Genomic DNA, 23,686 nt, shown 5'->3' on the forward strand with positions numbered 1-23,686 from the left:
GTCTTGGTCATAGCATCATTGAATCTGATTTCACAGGTTCCTGTATCATAGTGTCTAAAGAAAAGTGGAAAATCTTGAGTTGGCCTTCTTTAGGGTTGATGACATGAGATGCTTACATTGGTTTGATTGTTCCTTAATTGCTCTCAGGGTGATAGTTATGAATTATTAAAGTCTCATTGTCACAACTCTTTTCAAGCAATTTGATGGGTTACCCTCAAAGAGTGCCAAGTCGAAGCAGGGGTCATGCCTTCTAGCTGCTGAAGTTTGATTACAGCTCGATACTCGGGTTTGTCCATATTTCATGAGACACCTGATACAGAAAAGTTTACTAACAGGTAAAATAAGACAGATATTGTTATGACCCAACATTTGGTGTCCGGCCGCCGGGTAAGAAAAAGAAAGATTTTACGACCCAATTTTTTTTACATTTCTTAATCCTTTTTATGTTATGCTCAAAGCTTTTTAGTCGCCCTTCATCATTTTCTTTGAGAAAATTATAAAACAAATACAAAGTAAATAACAATCAGTTCAAATATTTGGCAAAAAAGGAGAGAAAATAAAAGTTGTGACAAGAATATGAATAATATTATAATCACAAACACATATCATTGTCATTATTAATTATAATTATTATTACTATTTTTGATATTTTATCATTTTAATTATTATTATTATTATGGACCGTAAAAGTCAAGTGTATCAATTAAGTGCACATAGCATGATATTAGATTAATCAGAGTTGATGATTTAATGTGCTTATTAATTATCCGTCTTAAAGAAGTCCGTATTTTTATTCATTTCGTTCATTTACACCAGCCTGCTATACCATCAATATCATTTAGTTAATTCTTGTGTTGAAAACTGTGAAGAAGGTGTAAGGTTTATGGGGTATATGTCAGGTCTGTTCCGATCTTCAAAAATCCCTGTAAACGACAAGGATAAGGAAAACAATTGATACAATGTGGACAAGTATCGTATATTGAAACGGAGGGATTTAAAGAATGTTGGAAGATTTGTGATTATGGTAAAAACAGATAAACTGGAAAACATTTAAGTAAAATAGGAATACAAGTATTTCCAATATCCGTGTCATTTTGTGATTAACTATACATGTATACTATGCTGTTGTTATACGTCTAAGTATTTTGTGGTTATCCTATTTGCGTGTTTGTTTGTTTTGTAATATTCGAAAATTTGTAACAATCCAGGGGCTCCTTTTGTAGAAAATTACAATTATGGTAACTTTGTCATTATTGTAATTACTATGGAAACATGCCAGTGGTAATTGCCAAAAGGGCAAATTATTTCTTATTGTAACGGACCCTGATGTATTCTATTTTCTTCGTATTGCCATTCCACTTGACCGTTAAGAGTGAATATGAAAACTGAACTAAATATTTATTTCAATCAAAAGAAAACTTTTGATGAACCAACGAATTGTAGTGAATTTGGATACCCCCGTGCCCTATTTAAAATATTTGTTCCCTTACCTCCCCTAAGGTGACAACGGGCTTGGTAAAGTTGAACCCTTCCAACTGAGGTAGAGGGACACCAACAGCACCAAGTTCTTGAAATAAAATGAAATTGAAATGTCATTATTTGAATTTTAAGGCAATGAGGTGGAGTAGTTAAAATGATATAAATAAAATGAATATATAGATACAAATAAATGAATGTAGTATATGTAAAAGGGTAGTGATATGCAGTCATATTGATATGACAAATGAATATAACCTATATATATATATTTATATATTTTAAAAAATCTATATAGCATAATTATAAGTCACATTCAGAGACGGACACTGTTAGACAATTTATCCTTAAAATAAAAAAAAGTTCCTGCAGCAGTCTCGAGAACACCTGTAATCTTACCAGATTGCGTAATCTTACAGAATATTGGTATTTGGTGTATGGAATCTTACAAATTTCCTTAAATAAAACACCCTTTTCCCCTTTTTAAACAGACCTGTTCTGTTAAATTGCAGGAAAAATTCCTGTTTTATGAATTTACAGAATGATTCTGTTATTGCTTTCTGCAAAGTCTTCTCTTTTTTCTGTAAAATCAGTTTTTTTAACAGTGTAGGTCTTTAAAGTAATGTTTTGAATCTTAAAAACTTGCATCGTCTATGCGTCGCGGAGGTGCGATTTCAATTTTTTTTTAATTACGATTTCTTACTTCCCCCTTCAATTGCAACTTCTACTTTATTTTTTCTCTCAATACATTTGTAAAGTTTTATAGTCGAAAAGATTGTGAAAGACAATGACTATAGGGGGGGGGGGAGAAAAGTAGTTGAACTATTTTAATTAATAAATATAAAAAATAGGTGAAAAATAAAAAGTTATCGTTTAAAAAGTGCAATCAGGCAATCAAAAATGCAAATTGAAAAAGATGAAGTTCAATAAGACAAATCAATAAACCAGTAACTAATTAAAAGTCAATTAATAAATAAACAACAGAGTACACATGAAACACGGCCAATATTTTGCGTCTTCGACAGTCTATAAGATCAAGAAAAGAGGTCGTTAATCGAAATCAAATATATATATTGTTTTTGCTGCTTACGGTTGAGCTTAGGAACAAGTTCAGCTTTGATAGCAGTGTTAACAGCCAACTGAAGAGCTGGTGTCTGAGGCATTGTAAAGAAAAAAACAAGGAGAGAGAAGCGTTTAATTAGTATTTTGCACTTGAATTTCGACCAATATTGACATTAACTGGCGTGCAAGCATGGTTAAGGAATTGTTTACATAGGACAGTTAACAAGATAATAGAATTGAATGGCAATATACAGCGAGGTATCAATTTTTAATTTGAACTAAAAACACAAAATTCACTCTAGCAATGTTGCAAAATTGCAATCCTGAACATTTACTGTAATGTATGACATGTATGAAGAACTCATATTTTCAATTAGTTTTCCATGCCTGCCATACATTAAATGATTATCATTATATTTTCAAACGAAAACATTCCAATATTGGGTGATATTCTTGCATTAAAATTTTTGTACTTTTACTTACGAAAAATGGGCCCACCGCGGAATGCACTGCTTCCATTGTAGTACTGCAAGAGTAACATAAAACGGACGGGTAAATTAGTCATCTGATGTAGCCTGTATATGTCATGTATTTTGGGGGAACTATAAAAGCGCAAAGAATTTATTTTTACAATATAGACGGGCATGTGTGACCCGATATTTTCGTGAAAACATCCAACATGGTTTGCGAAAGGTCCGGAGGGTTGACTTTTGTGGGGGAAAAAAAAACTCTAATATCTATGAATGTTTTTGTAAAAATCTTCTGGCAAGTAGGCCTATACGAAGGATTGATCTGTTCCGTCACCAAAATGTTTGTAAGCACATGCAGCCCCATTCATTCATGTTTATTTACGAAATATCATGATTGTTGGTCTTGAAATGAAAGGGGGTTGTTGATGTCAGGTTACGCGATTATTCTGATTCTTAAATCTTCAATACACACATGGTGTTAATAAGGAGTGTATTGAGGCAACAGATTTGAGGGGGTCACACATGGCGTATGAGGCAAGATATCTACCAAGTTGCGAGCAAGCGAAGCCCGTGAGCAAACCTATTTAATACAGAATATCGAGAAAAAAAATTGTTTAGATTTTGACATAATATCCAGAAAAATATATATCACATTTCAATCTTTAATCTTTCCCTATCTTTACCCTTTTCTCCCTTTCCCCTGGTCGAGAAACTTGGGGGGGGGGGGCATGGTCCCAAGCACCGCCCCCATCTGTTCATCAGTGATGGTGATGAAAGTAAAACGACAAAAACTCAATCAGCAGATTCAGGAGTGTGACAATTTGGATCATTTAACCAATGGTCCGTAAACAGCTCTGAAATGATTTTGGGGAATGATAAAACAGGCTTCTTTTTGTGCCATTTTCATTTATTTGGAAAGTTTCATTACCTAAACGACGATATGTTCCAGGTTATGTTGTTGGATGTAAAGTTCACAGTAACCTTGCATGATATGGTCTGAAAGAAAAAATGATGATTCAAAGATGAGGTTCATCCCGACGTTAATTTGATTTACAAAAATAGAAAAATTGGAACCCTTAAATCAAAAATTGGCAAAATCCATCAATGATAACAAGGAATTTCCAGAATTTTAAATTTTTGAATTTTGGGAGCAGTTCTTTCATTGTGATATCAATTTTATGGCTACCATTTTATCAGAAAATTGAAAACGATTTGACCCGTGCATTATCATCGTCAGAAATAAAAAAAATAGAGAGAAATATGATTCAATCATAAACCATCAAATTGAGATAATTTATGGGATTCATATTACAATGATGGGGGAAAGTGCTTAATGGGAATCACAAATGTGGAATTTAGAAATTAATTACTCCGTTACGCGTTGATGGATGGATTTCTTTCAAACCTTCTGGGATGATTTTCTTTCATTGTCCTGCTTTGTAAAAATCAATGTAAGAAGGTAAACCTTTAACAGATCCAAGTATAGGGGATGGTTTTGTTAGTTTGGATAAACGGTCCACTGTCAAAATTGAATATATAAAAAAACCAGGCAAAACAGTTTAATTATTAAAGTAGCCTAAACTTGGTGTGCAAGAAGGAGAATGAATTAATATTTTTTAAAAAAGAAACAGAAAAAAACTTGCAGGATATTTTATCAAATACTTAAAGAATCAGACAACGATTGCGTTGTAGTAAAAGAGGATTATTTCTGAACAAGAACTCCACAATTACCACGCTGAGTGTGAACAGGTATGCCAGTGTCTTATTGGGCAAGATTGCGTACGGGGTGAAGTCCCCAACCAAGACAGCTTGAACCCCAGTAGATGCTACTTTGACCACTGGAGCCTTGGTGCTGTTCACATTGATCTGCATAGCCATGTTTGGATACATCTTGTTAATCTAGGAAAGAATTAATGATATATTTTTACATCCATAATTCATCTTGAACGAAAAATACAATAGTCCTGATACAGTTAGTAATCGGTTATTAATTTTGTATTTGTGGTTTTGATGCATTTTCAAAGTCTTGATTTTCATAGTTTTTCAATTTACGTATTGTCGAAGAAATAATGGTTTATTGCTTTTTTGCACTTGTCCATTTTTCAGGGCACTAGCCCGATTTTTAATCCTAGATCTGATAATAGGTAATCGCTATCGAGTTCATACATCAAATAAAATCGATATACTTATTATGTATGTGTTGTAAATGACAAAAAATAATTGAAAATATATAAATAAGATAACATAAAATGAGAGAAGTAAATTAAACTGGAAATTGACTGGAAATTAATGCATGGTCATGACTGAATTTACCACTGTTACAGTAAGACGTCTGTATACTCTCTCACACATTGCTGTCTTTTTTCTTCTTCTCTTTATCTCACTCCCATTTTACAATTCCCTGGCTTCTTTCAATCATTTCTCAGATTAACTCCTTTCCTCATCTTCTTCTTCTTTGCTTATTCTCCCCCTTTCCCCCTTTGGCTTCCAGCCTATTCCTTTCCAACTATCTGCTCGAAGTCTTCTTCCATCACACATGGCTCCTCGAGTAGTAAAGAATTTAGATAAAAAGAATATCACAAAAAGACACCCTGAATCAGATCGATACACCCCTCCAATCCACCTGAGCCCTGTGTTGATTACCCCCCCCCCCCCATTACCTGTGGGATGAGAAGATCTAGAGCAAAGTTTGATGTGTTCAGCAGATACTTATCCTCGGCAGGGACCTGAATGAAGAAAAAACGGTAAAAGTTGTCTGTCTAAAAAATATCAATCGATGACAAAACGCTTCCATTTGAGCATTGTAGAACTCTTTGTATTTAATTCGTTTTCTTTTTCATGCTATGATTAAAATTCAGATATAGGCTTAAATGGTGATCCGCAGTGCCCTGTTACAAATAGATCAATCACTCTTTCACCTCATGCGATTTAGTTTTATATCATCGCACTTAAATCTTTTTCGCAATTTGAAAACTATTTTTCGGCCAGTATACGTACGGGGAGTGTTAAAAAGTAATCTATTAGCAAATATAAACTATAAGCCTATTAATCAACAAAGTTGCGAGCAAGCGAGAAAAAAAAATCGACATTTTTATTATCTAATTTTATGATAGATTTTGACTTAATATTAAGAAAATAATATCATATTTCACCCTTCTCTCTTTCCTTTTTTTTTTCTTGGTCGTGATTTTTCTCTTTTTTTTGTAAGGGGGGGGGGGGCGCCCCAAGGCCTAATAGACATATAGTATCATACACCTCGCCGCAACGAACTTTTCCCACTTGTGTTAGCTTACGTTGTCAGGGGTCACGTTATACTGAAGAAAACCGATATTCTGAAGCACATAACCGGCAGAGTTAGGCAGATATTCGGTTATCCAGATGAACACCATGCGAGAAACATCTGAATCTGGTGGAATCTGAGGAACCGGTAGCGGGCATTCGGTCTTGTTTCCTAGTGGGTACACTTCACCCTGGAAGAGGTATATTATCAGGCAGGGAGAGTTTAAGGTATCTATAACAATCATTTTAGCAATTTCGGATATGACTACCTAAAATGCACTCAACACATTTCTGCGGATGGTGTACCCTAGGCTACTAAACATCGGACCAGAGGCGTAAACATTTTAATGAGCTAAACATTTCTTAAAAGGTACAAAGTGACACAAAGTAACGTACATTTTTAAATAGATTTGACGTATCATTAATAGAAATAATATTTTATTCCCCCTATTGCTCATCCCTTTTCTCCTCCTCACTTTTTCTTCTTTAGTTGGTTGTGGAACCACATGTGTGACAGTTCCTTATACGATTATGATACATAATGATAATGTCAAACGTCTGTATCGTATATGGCCAAGTGATGAGAAGCACTTATCTTGCGTATTCACAATCGGAAAAAAAAAGATTAATGGTCAACTATCCCACCAAAGAAAAGATGAAACAGATTAGCTGTCGATCTTATTTCGAATTGGTCGTATGGTCCAATGGTTAGAGCATTGAACTCATAACCGCAAGGTTGTGAGCTCGAATCCCCATTCTGCCATTGTCTCCACATTGGTAAAAAGGCCCAAGAGTGATATCTGTCATCTATAAGGTCAGCCACTCTGACTGATTAACCTATACGTAAAATGTTTCCTAGGTAATTGGTTATATACCAGCTTGGCGTTTACCAGCAAAAGGCTGTCCTGCCGAGTTCATATAGGGGAGTGACCATAAACAGAAAGCACAATACCTTGTGAGCTGTATTGATAGATCCGTTGAAGGAAGGACTTTCTACCAATGAGTAGTCAATCTCGAAGATATCTTCTACAGGAGCAATCACTGGCGCATATAATAAAGGAGGGAAGTAGATAAGTGTATATAGCTATTATTCAAATAGAGAGAAGTTAAGAGTGTAAGAGGGGGAGGGGGGGGGGGCTTAGGGGGTGATTATAATCAGTACCTTGCCCCCCCTTGAATTAGAGGTTCGTTGATAGGATCTACACTATAGTTTAAACAGTAAATGATTGCAATAATACATTTGAAAATAAAAGATTAACACAATTAAAGAGTTCTTTCTTTTTCAAACAGAAGGCTAATTAGGCCTAGATAACGGACTGGTCCTATAAAAGTTGTTTTGATTGAATAAAATTTAATTTTGCAATGGATTACATGCATAGGCGGCGGAAGCGGGAGGGGGGGACCTGTCCCCCCCTAAATTTTTTGTTGAGACCTTTTTTTTTTTTTTGCTTGTCTAATTGTTTGCATGTGTCCATCCCAAAATTTCAGGTAGACCCCCCTAGATTTTTTGCCTTCCGCCGCCAATGATTACATGACGGAGAAACAAGTGACTATACCGGGTGTAGAAAAAAAATTTAAAACTAATTTATGAAATAAGTACTGAACCTTTTATGACGCAAAATATATCATTTGACTGATTAGGTTTCAAGAACCACTCATCTCTACCGCTCCCAAAAACCAAAACAAAACAAACTATTATGCTAAATTGAAACTCATTCATTTTCATGCTATATTATTGCTGATATCAATAATAATAATAATAATTATAATAAACAATAATAATTAACAATAATAATAATAATAAATAATAATTATAACAATAATAATAATAATAACTTCGCCAGTTGTCTGTTTTAGTGTTTAATTGCTCTCATAAAAGTTTGTGTGAAAAAAGAGAAAAAAAATCAATGAAAAGTCCATGTATAACGTTTTATTAAATCAATAATAAGAAAGCATTGCTATGAACTGTACATTGCGTATTTATTTGCCTGTTTTTTGCACTATCTTTATATTACAATATCGTATTCAGTGATCCATGCATGGTCATAGAAACATGATCAGGTTACGATCAAAATGCTATAGGTTTTGTTTTCATGTTTCAATTGATGTAATTTCATCCATTTGGCATTCATTCAAAATCTTATCTTATGAAGATATGAACGTTGGATTTTATTTCCCTGTTTTCAAACACTCTGTAGGCCTATAGCGATATATAAAAAGGTTTGGATTGCGACCTATGGTATTGTTACAAACATTAAAGCATAACTACTAATCAGATTTAAATTTCCAATTGCTTTTATATAATGTATAACATATCGCCACATTGGCCACATCATGCGAATCGGACATGCGTTAATCAATAATTACAAGCGCGTTGGTTCCTTAGCATGTTTTTCAATTATACTTTAATCTTTGTGAAAAAAGACCAATGGATAATATCGCATGGATCTTGCAAACACTTACCTTGCAATGTTTTAAGTTCGTCTTCCAAACTGCCATTCACCTCATCAATAACCGTACTACAGATCTGAGTGAGAAAATCAACAATATCCGAGCTAACAACAACGCTTTTTTCACCCCAACTAACCGATGATGGAACCGGAACCCAAACTATCAACTTCATTTTGATTTCTATTGCAATTTTGCCTGTCTTATTCTGTAACAGATGCTATTTTGTCAAATATAAAAGTAGGCCCTATAGGCCTAATAAGCATCTTAAACTGATGTCGCCAATATCACTATGCTCTTTTGTTCATCATGTTCATTCAGCAATACAATCCAGCCCTTAATTTTTCTTGCATTATATAAAGTCACAGGAATTTAAACAAGCTAAGGCAATATTCAAGTTTACAGTACAAAAATATTCGTCTTTATTCATTTTTTCAAAGAAGGCTATATAGTCTACATACCTGACCATTCAAAGAATCTTTGATGGCGTCTCCGATGTCATGATCAAATAGGTTGTATAGCCAGCTGGTAAGGTGAATGTTTAGGAGAAATATATATTTAAGAATTGGCACAATAAAACAATCTCTGAGATGATAATATAAAATAAGGAATAGCACGAGACTGCAAATGAGAGAAGTAATTACAGAGGTCTTGGATATCGATCATGTGTTCATGTATGAGAGAATGAGGAAGGGTGTGTGGGTGTGTGCCTGTATGGGTGTGCGCATGCCGTATAACCAGGGGGCCGTTTCATAAAACTGTTCGTAAGTTAAGAGCGACTTTAAGAACGACTGGTGATCCTTTCTTTGGTAAATGGTATACACCATTGGCGATGGTTTAGCGCGTAAGAAAGGATCACCAGTCATTCTGAAAGTCGCTCTTAACTTACGAACAGCTTTATGAAACGGCGCCCAGGGACGTTAGTTTGTCACATCACCATCATACTGGTGACCTTTCCGAAAACGGGGACGGTCTCTTGGCTGTGTTTTTTTAGGCTATAAAATGGCTGCAAATTTAAGGTTGGTGGCTCTTAAGTACTTCCCCGGTTAGGCCTACACAGATGTCCCATCATGCATGATACACACGGTATCTGTGTCCACACCTGCATTTGGTTATGGTGTGTGTGGGTGTGTGTGGGGGGTGCACGTTTGTTTGTTTGTCTGTTTTTACCGTAGAGCGAGAGATAGATAGGGGATGTATGACGGATGACTGATTACTCCCTCCTTTGTAACGACCAACGCACTCAAAAAGGTTTTCCCTCATCTATATACACAGATATACACATTTAAATCAACGAATCAACGAAAATTTATGCAAGCATTTTTGGCGGAAAGAACGTTCTGAAATCATAAAAGATGTCATCTCCACAATGCTCTCTTCATGCCAAGGGACGGTTTCATAAAGTTGTTCGTAATTAATCTTCCATACGACTGGACTATGACACGCCAAAATGTATGTCCCAATCCATTTGCAGCTGACATGGCTGATGTTGAGTGTTACATATTACTAAATGAAAAATACTTATTTTTGCCTTAATGTAGATGAAATTATCTAAAATATATTCAAAGCTGATTTTGCATTTTAAAAAAAGTTGGACTAGCACTTGAAAATAGGTACTTTCGTAGTCGATAGTACTTTGTGCGTAACCTCATAAGTTTTTGTGAAAAATCCCCTGGTGAGGTCGAGCTATTCACATACGCACCTGGCTCCACCGTGAAGTTTGATATCAAGCCCGCCTACAATGAAAGAACAGTCTGATGCCTGAGATGAGATGCTAGGTCGACCAGTAGCATCAACCCCTGAAAAACAGGAGAAAAAAGGTGTTGAATATTGATGCGCGACAGGGGAAGGAAGATAGACAAGAGGAATGAGAAAAAGTAAAAGCATCACGAGAGCTGGAGAAAGGGAGAGATAGATAGAAAATTAGATAAAGAGAGAGAGAGGAAAAGGAGAGAGAAATGAAAAGATGAGAGAGAAATGAGAAGAGAAGAGAGGGGGGGGGGGAAGGTGTGAGGGAGGGAATGTGAGGGGACAGGAGGAATATGCCAAGATGGCATAATTGAGGTGCTAATTAGCGATAGCCTTCACATTTTCTCATCAATCACTGACATGGCTGATTGGCCAGGTAATTCGATTGAAGTAATTCATTTATATACACTTTTTTCAATCCATTATCGAGAGAATTGCCGTCCATTTTCGTTAAGTCCCTATTGTTGTTGACTGGCACGAGGAAAGTTGTACCGACATGCCATTCGAAAAAAAAAACATATAAGATAATAGGCCTATTATAAATTCCATTACTGTGTAATTTCGTTTGATATAGGATAAATGTAATGCGGAATCAACAACTGCATCGTTCACTTATGAAGGGTCGGAGCAACGACCATGACGGTGTGACGTCCGAAAAATTAAACGGTTTCATCCATTTTCTTGCTGGTATCGAAATTGCTTTTCCTAATGACAAATAAAAATAGATAAAAATTGGTTGCTTACAATATTATGCGCGTTTCATGAAGAATTTAATAATTTAACGCGTCAGTGAATTTTACCCTAAGTAATCATGCTAATGAAAACGTGTTAGAAAGAGAACCTGACCGGCTGGAATAAAATATTATATGAGACATATCGATTAATTACCCGATTGTATTCAACGTCCCTAAACCGGCAAATAAACACGGGCCTTTGAAATTAATTACTCCAGATCCTATTCCATCAGCAGCAGTAGGCTATTTTCTGCTCTAGCTAGCTGGTGTCCATTCATCATCGAAAAGAGTGTCAAAGATCTATGGAATTCGTAAATAACAGCTAAATGACGTGTGGATGCGCGTCACTTTCTATACAAATCAAACGTTTTTGTAGCACAGTTCATACTATGGAATAGTTACAGGCTTACAGCTTATCATACTTCATCCGTGCGAGACGAAATAAATCACAAGAGATCTTATCAACGGCAATTATGCTCTATGATACTCAAGTGTTATTGGTCGGACAACTGTTGGGTCTATAGAAATGGAGTATAAGTCTGGAAAGTAGGAACGCCGCCCGGAGCGCCGATTTTGGACCAATGGCAGTTTCATCTAAAATCTCCGTGATACACTCCCGCCGACGACCGAAATTGAAACAGAATGAGAAGGGAATAACATTGTTGCCTATATACAATTATTATTCAACAGTTTTTGTAAGATGAGAGATTGCGATCACTATTCTGCTAACGATTAGGATTGCTATTTTTACGAATGATAAGACATGTCTAATTCTACTGCATATTAATATTATGCAATAGAAAGATTCCATGCTATATAGTTTAGCTGCGTCAAGAGTGGATTCCGAGTGGATTACACGGCTTTTAATGTTGCGGTACAAGATGATGCCTCTGTGATGTCACGTGATGGCGTATGAGTTGAACATTGCTGAAAGATTCTGAACTTGCCAGAGCTGAACTATGGTCAATTATTAAAAAAGGAAATATTGTACTGAATGATTCAAAGATTAAAAGCTATAGTTTTATAGCGTTACTTCAACTTTATAATCTACTCTCTTAGATCAATAGATCGTTATGACGCCATGACGTCACTCTCATTAAATGCTTCTCTTGTGGACGATCTTCCGGACCACTATCGAATAATGTCGATTACTGCTTGCTTTCTGGGTATATTCATCACCGCCTGCTTCAATGTTTTAATTTTGGTAGTTTTACCACGAACGCCGAACAAATTCGGAGAAAATACCCGTCTTTGTTTACTCTGCTTGGCCGTGATCGATACACTCGGAGGGCTGGTGTGCTTTGGCACTCGTATCGTCTTCGAATTCGACCGTTCCCTTTTTTTGAACCACCGTGTAACATGCGCTGTCATAGCCGCACCATGCACAACATTCGTATCGCAATCGAACGGTCTTCTTATGGTGATTAGCATTGATCGCTATTTTGCGATTATGAAACCAATGCGATATTGGGCTATGATACCGAGGGTGCGTATCAAAATGATGATAGCGATCTCGATCGGATATGGTTTGGTGTTATCGATCGCAAAGATGTTTCATGAAATTTTCACCGATAGCTGTGATTTCGATCCGGGAGCATCGCTCTACATTGGCAATCCCTCCATGCTCTTTTACATCGCGAACGTTTGTGTCGTAGGTTTTATTACAGGGTACCTAAACATCGTAGTTCTGAAGACAGCCTACAAGCAAAATAGACGGGTTGCAAATGAAAATAAAACAGAAGGAAAGCACAAAGATATTCCAACAAGATTCGGCGGGAAACTAATAGCGGCAATTACGAACACAGCAATGTTTGGAGCCTTTTACTTTGTATGGACTCCGTATATTGTCGGCATATTTATTGTGACGTTCTATAACAAGCCTATTCCAGAGTTGGCACATTTTGTTGTTGTGTATATCGCATTTAGCAATCATTTTCTGAATGCTATGATCTATATTTGCCTCCAAAGAAGTTTACGCCTAACCTTGAAAAGGCTCCTCAAAAGAGAGGACAATTCAGTTACGGAAACTACAGCTTAAAACTGTGACCTTTCAGACTTCTTCACTTCTTCTTCTCGATGTCATTGGTGATACCCGACTTCCGTCGAATCCATGGACGACCTGTCATTTCTGTTTTGATTATCTGCAAAATGGATAAACATTATATATGTATCTATCATTTTAATCGTAAAACTCACCTATCCTCAGTGTTACAGTAAGTGTGATCGAATTGGCACCAGCGTCAAAACTACCAGAGTCGGAAATGTGGATGCTATGGGAGTCAGGTTGAGAGAAGAGAAAATAAACCAGACTGACTGTGAAGTTTCGCCAAACACCAAGACCCTCTTCCGACATCAATATTGTCCTTTACTGTTGCTCCGATCGCGAGAAAATTATGTGGCGAGATAAAGGCCTGCTTTAATTCAATTCTGTTTAAACACTCTAAAATTGTTAGCTATCATTTTCTGAATGTCATGATCCATTTTACCGACAAAGAAGTTTATCATGAAAAGACTGATCGCCAGAAGAGTCCAGGGGCCGCGGAACGGTTTTCAAAGTAGGGGGGGGGGGCTGACCATGCAGAAAATCACAATCATATGGTCATTTTTACGTTTTTGTACATGGTTTTGGAAAAAAGTGGGGGCTGAAGCCCCCCCCCCCCCCCGCTTCCGCGGCCCCTGTAGTCATTCCAAGAGATATCCGCTAAAGAGCGCTAAATAATATTTTAGGGATTGTTGTTTTTTATTTACTTAAGATGATAAATATTCATATGAAATTACAATTTGAAATTATACAAATGAGGCAAAATTACGACTGGTTGCCAGTGGTGGGGAATATTCTGATGCAACCATAATTTTTTTTACGGGATCCCGTTTCATAAGGACTCGTTATAATAAAAAAAACACAATTTTTAAAACCAATTTACCATCAGCTAATCTGAGATTGAAGGATTTCATTAGTTTTTCCTTGTTATTTATAAATCTGTTATTACAACCATTATCATAAAACCGACCCCCGGTCTTCCATGGGGCCAGTACATTAGTAGACAAAATAATAAGGAGCCAACACAAGCAAGTCCTGGATGACGATAATAGAGAATGTTAAAGCGTACTTACAATCCATGAGTACTGTAATGCCAGTCCCCATGCACCTGAATAGAAACCCCGCTCGTCTTCAGCGTTAGCCCACCAGCTGCCGGATTGGTGGTCAGAGTAGCCGAGGGGATAGAGAAAGTCGTTATGTGCATACTGAAAAAAAAGGAATCAATCCCCATCACAATTACAATTTCAAAGTGATAATTTTAAAAATTAACATACATGCAGACTTTTTTGTGTCACTCGTTATATACGACCTCGCTTAAATCAATGGCAAGCTATATTACTATTCCTACTACTACTATTAATGATATATATGGTAAAAAAATATGATAACAAATGGTACATTAAAAAAATATATATTTGTAGCAAAACATACTACTTACTTTGTGACGTCATAATAAATATGACCGACTTTGACGTCAGCCTTGCCGTGGATGTCAGGAATGGTAAGCTGCTGAATCTTCGTCTGAAGCATGTGAATACCGACATCTCTCACTAAAATGAAAATAGGCAAATGTCATAGTTTATATGTGAAAAGGGGTGGTGATGCTAACATGGTTATAAATACGGTAGATTGCTAACTGCAAACCCCAAATCCTTCAACACCATTATGCTGCTCCTGGAATCACACAAGTTTCGAGTTTCAAGACTATATAGAGTATCCCAAAGGGAGCCCCCTGTCTACACCGGAGAGACAGGACGATGTCTGGACGGTGTCGTAAGAAGGGACGGGATCATGCGGTAACCTGTAAGATACGATAGTCTTTATAATAATAATAATAATAATTAGAAAAAAACAAAGAAAGAAGGAGAGGAACGATTTTAAAGGACACGTCGAAGAAAACAAAGAAAATAATAGTAGACCTAATGAGTTGGCGGTAATAGTCAAATATGACTGGTCGCCATTAATATCCAACAAACAACAAACAACAACAACAATAGGAACAGTAATGGTGAAAAAAAAATATATGCCGTGAATAATTTTATAAACGCATCTCAATCAACTTCACGGCAGGCCTACACATGACGTTGGCGTAGTAATTAACACATTTTGAGGAGCAGAAATTGATAAAATAATCGCGATTGAACGAAGTGAGAAAGCAGAAAACTTGCATTTTTATTTCGTTAATCTTATTTTGTTACAGATTCCAACATGATATTCAGAAAATGATCTTATGTTTTAATACCATTTTCCCTTTCATGCCCAATGTGGTCACGGTTAAAATAGGCACATTCAAATAGAAATTTGTGAATGAAATCGAATTTGTAGATTGTGAACAAGTTTATTATGATAATATATATATAATAACGTTTTATTTACCCTGGGTAGCCACTTCAATTAGGAAACTGCTCTACCAGCGGGCCCTGCATAACATAATATGTTATTATTACCCTTTTCCTATCTAATTGCTGAACGCCTATAGCAAGAAGGCAGAAGGTCCCAATTTTATAAGTCTTTGGTATGACTCGGCCGGGGATCGAACCCACGACCTCTAATTAATGAGGCAGACGCTCTATCACTGAGCCACCATGTCCGGTTTTTATTTTTTAATGATATTTTTGTATTGATCATTGTATTTCAAGATAAAGATATTTTATGAAAACAATTATTTTTACATAATTGTTTTAGGGGATATCTCCATGTTCCACATAAATATTCATCAAACTGTAGTTACAATGTCTTTATGCTTAATGAGTTTATGGAATTACAAGAATAATTTATTTGCGAGACTGAATTCGTTTCAGTTGTAACTCTATATAGACTAATATTCTATTGGTAATGAATAAAAACGAATTCGAATTTGATTTGATTTAAACTTTGATTTTGAATTAAATAATGCGTTAGTGCAATGCCATTTTATCGTGACGTCGTTCAACGGATGTAAAGCACTCGGACTAGGGTCCAATGCCAATAGAAGCATAATATCCTTCAGTTCTAAGAAGTTCATCTTTATTTTATACATTTAGATTCTTAATCATGTATTTCTGCATCATTGTATTTTGATTATCATGTTTATTCCTGTCGATGTCACGATTTTTGTATATTGAATGGAATAAAATAAAATAAAATTGAATTGAAATTGAATTGAAATCAAATTCAATTGAATAAATAACTGTCACCTTCATCATGTTCCCGGGGGGGTGTTAAAGTCAATGCTGTTGGTTAAGCAATTTGAACGTTCATAAAGGAGTGGATTGTGTGTCAACAAACCAGAATCAAATGACAGAGATAATAATGTATTTTTTACAAAGATAGATATCCTACTGTCATGAACATGTATCAAGCGCTGAAATTGAACATCATTATTCTAGCCTTACATCTAGTGGTGAAATAAGCCTCCCCCCAAAAAAAAATGGGATCAGACATGGGTTACGGGCTAAATTTTTAAACCTTTTTTTTATACAAAATTCAAATTTTGTTACACATGTTGGCACAATATTTAGATAATAATATTATATTCCACCCGCTTTCAATTCATTCCTTCTCTTGTTTGTTTTTTGATCGTGAACTCTCTGTGAGTCCTTGGCCTCAAGCCCCCCCCCCCCACCCCGCTACACGTTAGTGCCGACATACCTATACCTATACCGAGGTTGTTTTACCTGACTGCTAAGAAAGCACGAATGCCTGTGAGCAAGCAACCAGGGGACCAACAAATGCCTTACCAAAGGGCACTAGCGCACCACTTGGGAATCGAACCCGGGTCACCGGAATCCGAAACCCCCGCTCTACCGACTGAGCTATCGCGCCTCCATTTAAAACAGTTATCGTTGCTTGACTTCATTCTGCTTAAAAATAAAAAAAAACCCACTATGCTACATGAATTGCGAAATATGGATTAAATGGGATAAAACTACAAGAGAAGTGTACCGTGAATTAACTTATTTTCACAATGACTATACCAATTCTGTTGCCCGTGTGCGTTCTGATATTTGTATATGGGCATCATAATGTTTATCCGATTGCAGTCATAAAACCTACGTGTATTGGTCTGTTGATTGCGAATTCGTCTGGGATTTCCTTTTCAAAATGCTAACCAGTGGCGCATGGGGATTATTCAAGAGGGGAATTCCCCGTTTAGAAAATCAAACAAAAGAAAGTAAATAGAATATCTGAACAAATGTCATGGTAATCCTTGCAAACATAATGTCATGCACATACTTATTTTGTATTCAATGTTTTCCATTATTTTGTCACTATTCTAACTTCATTTCTTTTAAATTACACTAAATAAAATACATGTAGCATATTCTATTCTTAACATAGAAAAGTAGACACATCTATACCCCAATAAAATACAGTCTTTAATTTTAAACAAAACTTTACCATTGTTTCACTTTGGAAGTATTAACATGACAGTATGTCATAACATTTGAGTTTTATTAACTCTTCATATCCAGTAAATCATATTTATACTTCTAAATCGATAAGAAAAATATCGACTATTGTTTTGATTGTCATGAAGATCGGCACACAAATCAAGTTTAGTTTTTAACAGGGTTGTAATAAAAAACGTTTTTTTATTAAAAAAAAAAAAACGTTTTTTTATTGTTTTAAAACGTTTTAAATCGTTTTTAAACGTTTTTTTCCAACGAATGATGCAATTTTTTCAATTAAACTATGCAGTCCGATTTAAGCTCTTAATGTTTTCATACATTTTTGGAGTAAGAGATGACAATTTTTGTCATTGAATTTCCAACAGAAAAGTTCATATTTCCCGAATAAATTACTAAATAATGGAAATTGAATGCCTAAAAAAACAAAAACTAAAGTTGACATTGTAAAGTTAATTCCTTATACATGTAGTCCCGGGGTATTTTGAGTCTTGTCAATCTAGGGGAGCGAGAAGAATTTGCACAATGGAAGAAAATGACATACTGTCATCTATGGGATTTCAAAGCTTAATTTCATTAAATCAAGAAATGCTTTATTTTATTTCAATCAATTGTGCCAATTTTAGTTATATCTACAAATAAAGCCCTTGAACTGCTTTTTTTTTCGTTGAGGAATTGAGATCAAATGCATATAAGAAAAAAAATCAGTATAAATGTTATTTTTCACTTTTTTGAATTGTTTTTGAATGAAAATTATTGGCAATAATTTTAATTAACAAAGAGTACAAATAATGATACAGATTTTGGCGAGAATTTACAATTGACTTTACACATGAATCACGTTTTTGAGCAATTCGGGGTCTGACATGCACTTCTGTAATATCATAAACATATACATGTATCCATGCATGCATCCCAAAATAGTCTTGAATGATTTATCATAGAAATTTTTGAGGGGGCCATTGAGGTCCCCTGGGATTGTTAGGGTTAACCCTAAAAGGACTGGGGATGGCCCCCCTTGATGCTTCGCGCGATATTTCCGCATCGCAAAAAGAGAGCGCCGCAAAATGTTATGCCTTTTTCTTTGAAGTCTCGTGCAACTTTCGAGACCAAATTGGCGACATACGGGTATAGCACCGCGACGTCACGTGACTTTTTACGATACAATGTCATGCCGAAAATTTTTATACTAGTACTCTGTGTACAAAGTCTATGGGAGATGAAATTCATAAAAGGGTGATTATTTTTCGTTCTAATTGGTCTGCTTGATTAATTTAGGGTTTAATTTAGTTGTTAAATGGTGTATTTTCCGTTGAAAAATAAACAATGAAACACAAAAGATGAAAAAACAAAGAAATACATAAGAAATTCTAAAAACAAAGAATACATCAGGAAAAAATTGGCTTTCGTAATTTTTCTTCGTGGAAACCTTTAAATTAGATTACAATGATGACATCTGGAAAAAACGTAGAAAATTTGAAGTGAAATTGGGTGTTTAATATCGAAGTAATGTTTTTCACGAAATAAATTTGCATATTTTATTCATAACATATAGAAAATATATATTTTCTGATTTTTTTTACTGGCTTGTAGTTTATGTGGAAAAAAATGTGCATGCCAAATTTTGGCGTTCGCGGTCGAGAACAGGAGGCATCATGCCCCCCCCCCCCCTCCCGTCCTCAATACATCACAAATAGCCCGGTCTTTTTAGGGTTAAGGTTTACTAGCTGATTTATACTGTTTAAAGTTCTTTTCTTCATCTTTACAAAGCGCAAACTTTCACCTGCTTTCGTGAGTACCTCAAAAGAGTACCATGTCAGTTTTGTTTAATATTATTATGCTTGTGCAACACTTCCTTTTCATTCAAGTAATACTATGTATTTGAGCTTATTTCAAATAGTGTTTCTTTCCCTGTCCAAAAAGTGAGCGCAACACTCAGATCTGTTTGTTGAAATGAGAATATTCTTAATATGGATTGATGTGCACAATTGAACTGGGAAGAAAGGAACATGACAAAGAGATGGAGAAAGGGAGAATAAAGGGGGAAAGAGAAAGAGGAGAAAAGGAGTGGCGTTGAGAAAGAGTTTTAGTTAGAAGGAAATAATGCCCCACTTAAGAAATAACAGTATAAAATAAAATCCTCTTAAATCACATCCATGCAAATTTACAACACACAAGTCTATGCGGTGTTTTAAAACACGTAAAAAAAAACAGGTGTTTTAAAACGCGTTTTAAAACATGTTTTAAAACACACCGTTTAAAACGTGCCAACCCTGGTTTTTAATTTGTCATGTTCTTGTTTTCCTCTTTTCCATGGGGGTGGGTATAGAAGAAAAAGCTGGGAGAATTTAAACGATGTCTCTCATTAATTTTGATTCGGTTCATAATTATGGTTTAATATATTAAAAAAATAGTATTTTGATCGGTTAACATTGATCAATACAGCAATAATAGAGAAAAATTTGGGTTTTGTACTGAAATGAGTGTTCTTTAATTCTGGCCAATGTAAAGGAGTTTGTTGAATTTGTCTCACAATAGAAATCTAATGTTTGACTTGTTCTATTTGCGATTTAACAGGGATCCAAAGCTCAAATAATCATATCGTATATATGTTTTTGTGATTCACCCTCGTAATTCGTATTAGCAAAGAATTATTTTTGATTACTTCCCTTTATATCCAATAACACAAATTAAATCTTAGTTGCAATGTCTGTATATTTTTGTATGTGTGTCTGTCGTGTCAATGATATCTCCTCCTGCGCAATTTTCCCTCAGGCTAAACATGACCCTCTTTCGTGTTTTCGTTTGATTTTAATCTTTTTACATACTTCAAACTTCACATATCACAAAACTTGTAACAAATACTCAACAAATTAAAAGCAAGAACTGAAATCCGTATTAATGAGACATCAATACACCAGTCAAAATTAAAGAAGACGTTTGTCAGGGACCATTAATGGTACAAATCAATACACATGAGAATAATATAGATGTAAGTATTGCCCCTGTGTAAACAAGCTATACCACACAAGCCAACAAAGCAGTAACGTTTGTTATTATCGTGAAATGTTTGTCAAGTACCGCGACAGAAGGACATTAACGGATTCAGTTTATTTTTAATTATCACAGATACAATATACAACATGAACGTATATTGTGATGTTTGAGACAGTAACTGTTAGGGATCGAGGGTGGCGCTTTGATCCAGATTCTTCTATCTCCTTAATTGCTTTCTCTCCCTTCCCCTTATCTTTGGTTCTTCGTTGTTTAAAAAATCACAAAGGGGCTCGTCGGAACCTGTCCCCACTTGGCGTTAGTGTCTGTAATGGGTACAAGACAAGCCGTAATCAATGGTATTAGCACTATCATTATTATGCAATCAAAATGCATTTCATAGAAACCTTTGGTCCCTCTCTTAACTTGATTTTTCATAACCTAATGCCCGTCTCTCTATTAGCATATTATAATATCGTTGATCATGCCCTGGTTTTAAAGATCATCATCAATACAACAAAAATACAGAGGACATACATGACATATGCTTATCGGAGACGATGCAATCACAAAGAAACGCACTGGTATTTCCAGTTTACTGTTGACTATAATGATAATAATTTTATGGTAATCAAACTCACGAAAGTCAAGGCCGTTTTGCGAAATCCTCGCCTTGAACCCCGGCACCCTGTTCGAGGGCCATCCATCCAACCGCCATTTGTAAGGTCCAACATTTCGGTACACATTCCTGATAGCAGACGATCCCGAAATACCGCACACCACGATAACTCCCAACAAAATCAAAGATATCAATTTTGCACGGAACATGGTGCATTTGAGTCTGGTTTACTTTATGCACTGAGTACCAAATGATCTCGAAGTTGTTGACTTTGCGACTTTATGCTTTCAGAGCTAGCTTTTGAGGAAGTATGAGCGACAAAATCGAAGTAAGCGTCAAATTTCAAAAGGCGTGTGCCAACTTTAGTTTACATCCGTGTTTGTACTCCAGGAACCCGTAACACAAAGCTTAGCAATGATCGTAAAACAATTTTCTACGATTGATTCCATTGACTACAATGTACAATCAATCGTAAAGATCAAGCGTACGGTTAATCGCTAACTTTGTGTTACGGGACCCAGATCTTTGTTCACTCTATACAATTAGTTTCTTCTTTTTTTTCGCTCTCTCTCTCTCTGCTCCCTCTCTCGCTCTCCCTCTCATTCCCCCTTTTTTCTCACTCTCCCCCTCTCACGAAATAATTATGTTACTCTCCCTTCCTGTATTTCCTTCTCTCTTTCCTCACTTTTTATTACCATTTCTCCTTCCTCTTCTTTTCCCCATCAACCCTCCCTTCCCTCTCCTGATTTTCCATCTCTTACCTCTGTTACCCCTCATTTCTCTCGCTCTCTCCCTCTATAACGTCGCTTTTCTCCCTTCATTTTCACTTTCTGTCTATATTACTATATCTTCTATAACTTTGTTGAATCTTACTTTTGCGGAAGAAAAAGTATACCTTCCCAAATTAAACTATCAAAGTCAATGAATTTCCATGCACATTCTGACATGTTTATCGCCCCTCTCGCCCTTTTCTTCTCCTCTTTTCCATTCATTTGACTCTAAAAACACTGAATACAATTTTACCCAATATTAGGTAGAAAGGGAAAATGCATGTTTGCTGTGTATTTTAGGGGGCTATTTTAACGTAACATTGCGTAAAATTGATAAAATATTGGGTATTTCTTTACCCAACCAGGGGCGGATCCAGCTTTCGCCAATAGGGGGGGGGGGGGGGGGGTCCGAAAAATCTTTTACTCATATTTTCCCCGATCGGCCGCTTAAATTTGTTTCTTTGAAGAGGTAGTCCTAACAGTCACTTGTTGGCTTTATTCTCATAAAACATAAATAAATAATAGTCTCATATATAAGCCCTAATTGAAAAGTACGATCGCGAAGCGGGAGCTAATTTTTTTAATGAAATTTCATTGAACATTCTGAGCAATGATTGTGATCATGAACAAGATGTGTAACTAAATAATCACTGCGAGCGCGAATCGCAGGCAGATATATTTAATATACGTTCTGGCCTGATGGGAAAACGGACCTTAAGGACTGTTTGCAGTTACCCATGAAAACGATACATATTTCAATAATCTAATATGGCGAGCGCGAAGCGCGAGCTGAAATTTTTTGACATTTTGACCTAAAAAAATGAAATTCCAAACACTTTTTGTAAACATAAAAAGGATATGTAAAATTGTTGATATTCTGATATGAAACTGGATAATTCATGCACGTTTTGAATAAAGAACAAACTGCATATCTATTGTGTGCGCGTGCTTTTGAGACTTAGACCTAGAATCTGGGAATTCTAAATACATCATTATGAAAATCAATAATGCGCGCGCTGAAAACGAAATGATGGCCATCTGAAGAGAGTCAATTTAAGCACTATTTCAAGCATCGTAGGAAAATTGTGAAGTGGATATGGATCGTACTTTACAAATGACGCGAGCGCGAAGCGCGAGCCGATTTATTAAAATTATCATTTAGACCAAGCACCCGGGGAAATTGCAAGGACATTTTGTCGTCATATGAAAATGACTATGTTCCTATTCCTCTATCTAAGTGCGAGATGAAACTTGTCGATATCGCTATTCAATTCTGAAAAAAGAGACAATTTCATTATTATGAATTCTTGAACATTTTACCTTATTTATCAATCTAATATTAATGAGAGCTCGAAATCTCTGAATATTAAGGCCTGAAAACCGGACATTTTGAGCATTTTTTTTAAATATTGCTTTACGGCCTACTCGTGCGCATATAATTATGGTAATCCTCCTATGCAGAGCTAATCGGCCGTTGATGGAGCGCAGGAGACCCCATGTCAAGGATGTCTTGATCGATATTACGGCCTTGATGCGCACGCAGTTGCGGTATAGCCATAGAGTTATATAAACTATGGATATAGCGTGGTTTGCTAGTGAACCAACAGAATGCGGTGCCACTGCGAGTAGGCCTGCGGGGAACGGGCCGGTGTACCG

General features: G+C 36.0%; 1 protein-coding gene across 1 annotated transcript; it reads right to left on the reverse strand.

The window, feature by feature from the left end:
- Positions 1-660: 660 nt before the first annotated feature.
- LOC129268679 (bactericidal permeability-increasing protein-like) lies at positions 661-21,663 on the reverse strand. Its single transcript, XM_064095429.1, has 16 exons — positions 21,283-21,663; positions 14,698-14,809; positions 14,333-14,464; positions 13,415-13,488; positions 10,438-10,534; positions 9,197-9,260; positions 8,751-8,814; positions 7,240-7,328; positions 6,302-6,478; positions 5,669-5,734; positions 4,740-4,907; positions 3,937-4,004; positions 3,022-3,064; positions 2,567-2,630; positions 1,491-1,567; positions 661-923 (listed from the first exon to the last, which is right to left on the reverse strand). Exons 1-16 carry the CDS (start codon positions 21,467-21,469, stop codon positions 882-884), a joined length of 1,524 nt encoding a protein of 507 aa, XP_063951499.1. The 5' UTR covers positions 21,470-21,663; the 3' UTR covers positions 661-881.
- Positions 21,664-23,686: the final 2,023 nt, after the last annotated feature.

The sequence above is a fragment of the Lytechinus pictus genome, chromosome 2, assembly GCF_037042905.1.
Source record: "Lytechinus pictus isolate F3 Inbred chromosome 2, Lp3.0, whole genome shotgun sequence".
Classification (NCBI taxonomy): Eukaryota; Metazoa; Echinodermata; class Echinoidea; order Temnopleuroida; family Toxopneustidae; genus Lytechinus; species Lytechinus pictus.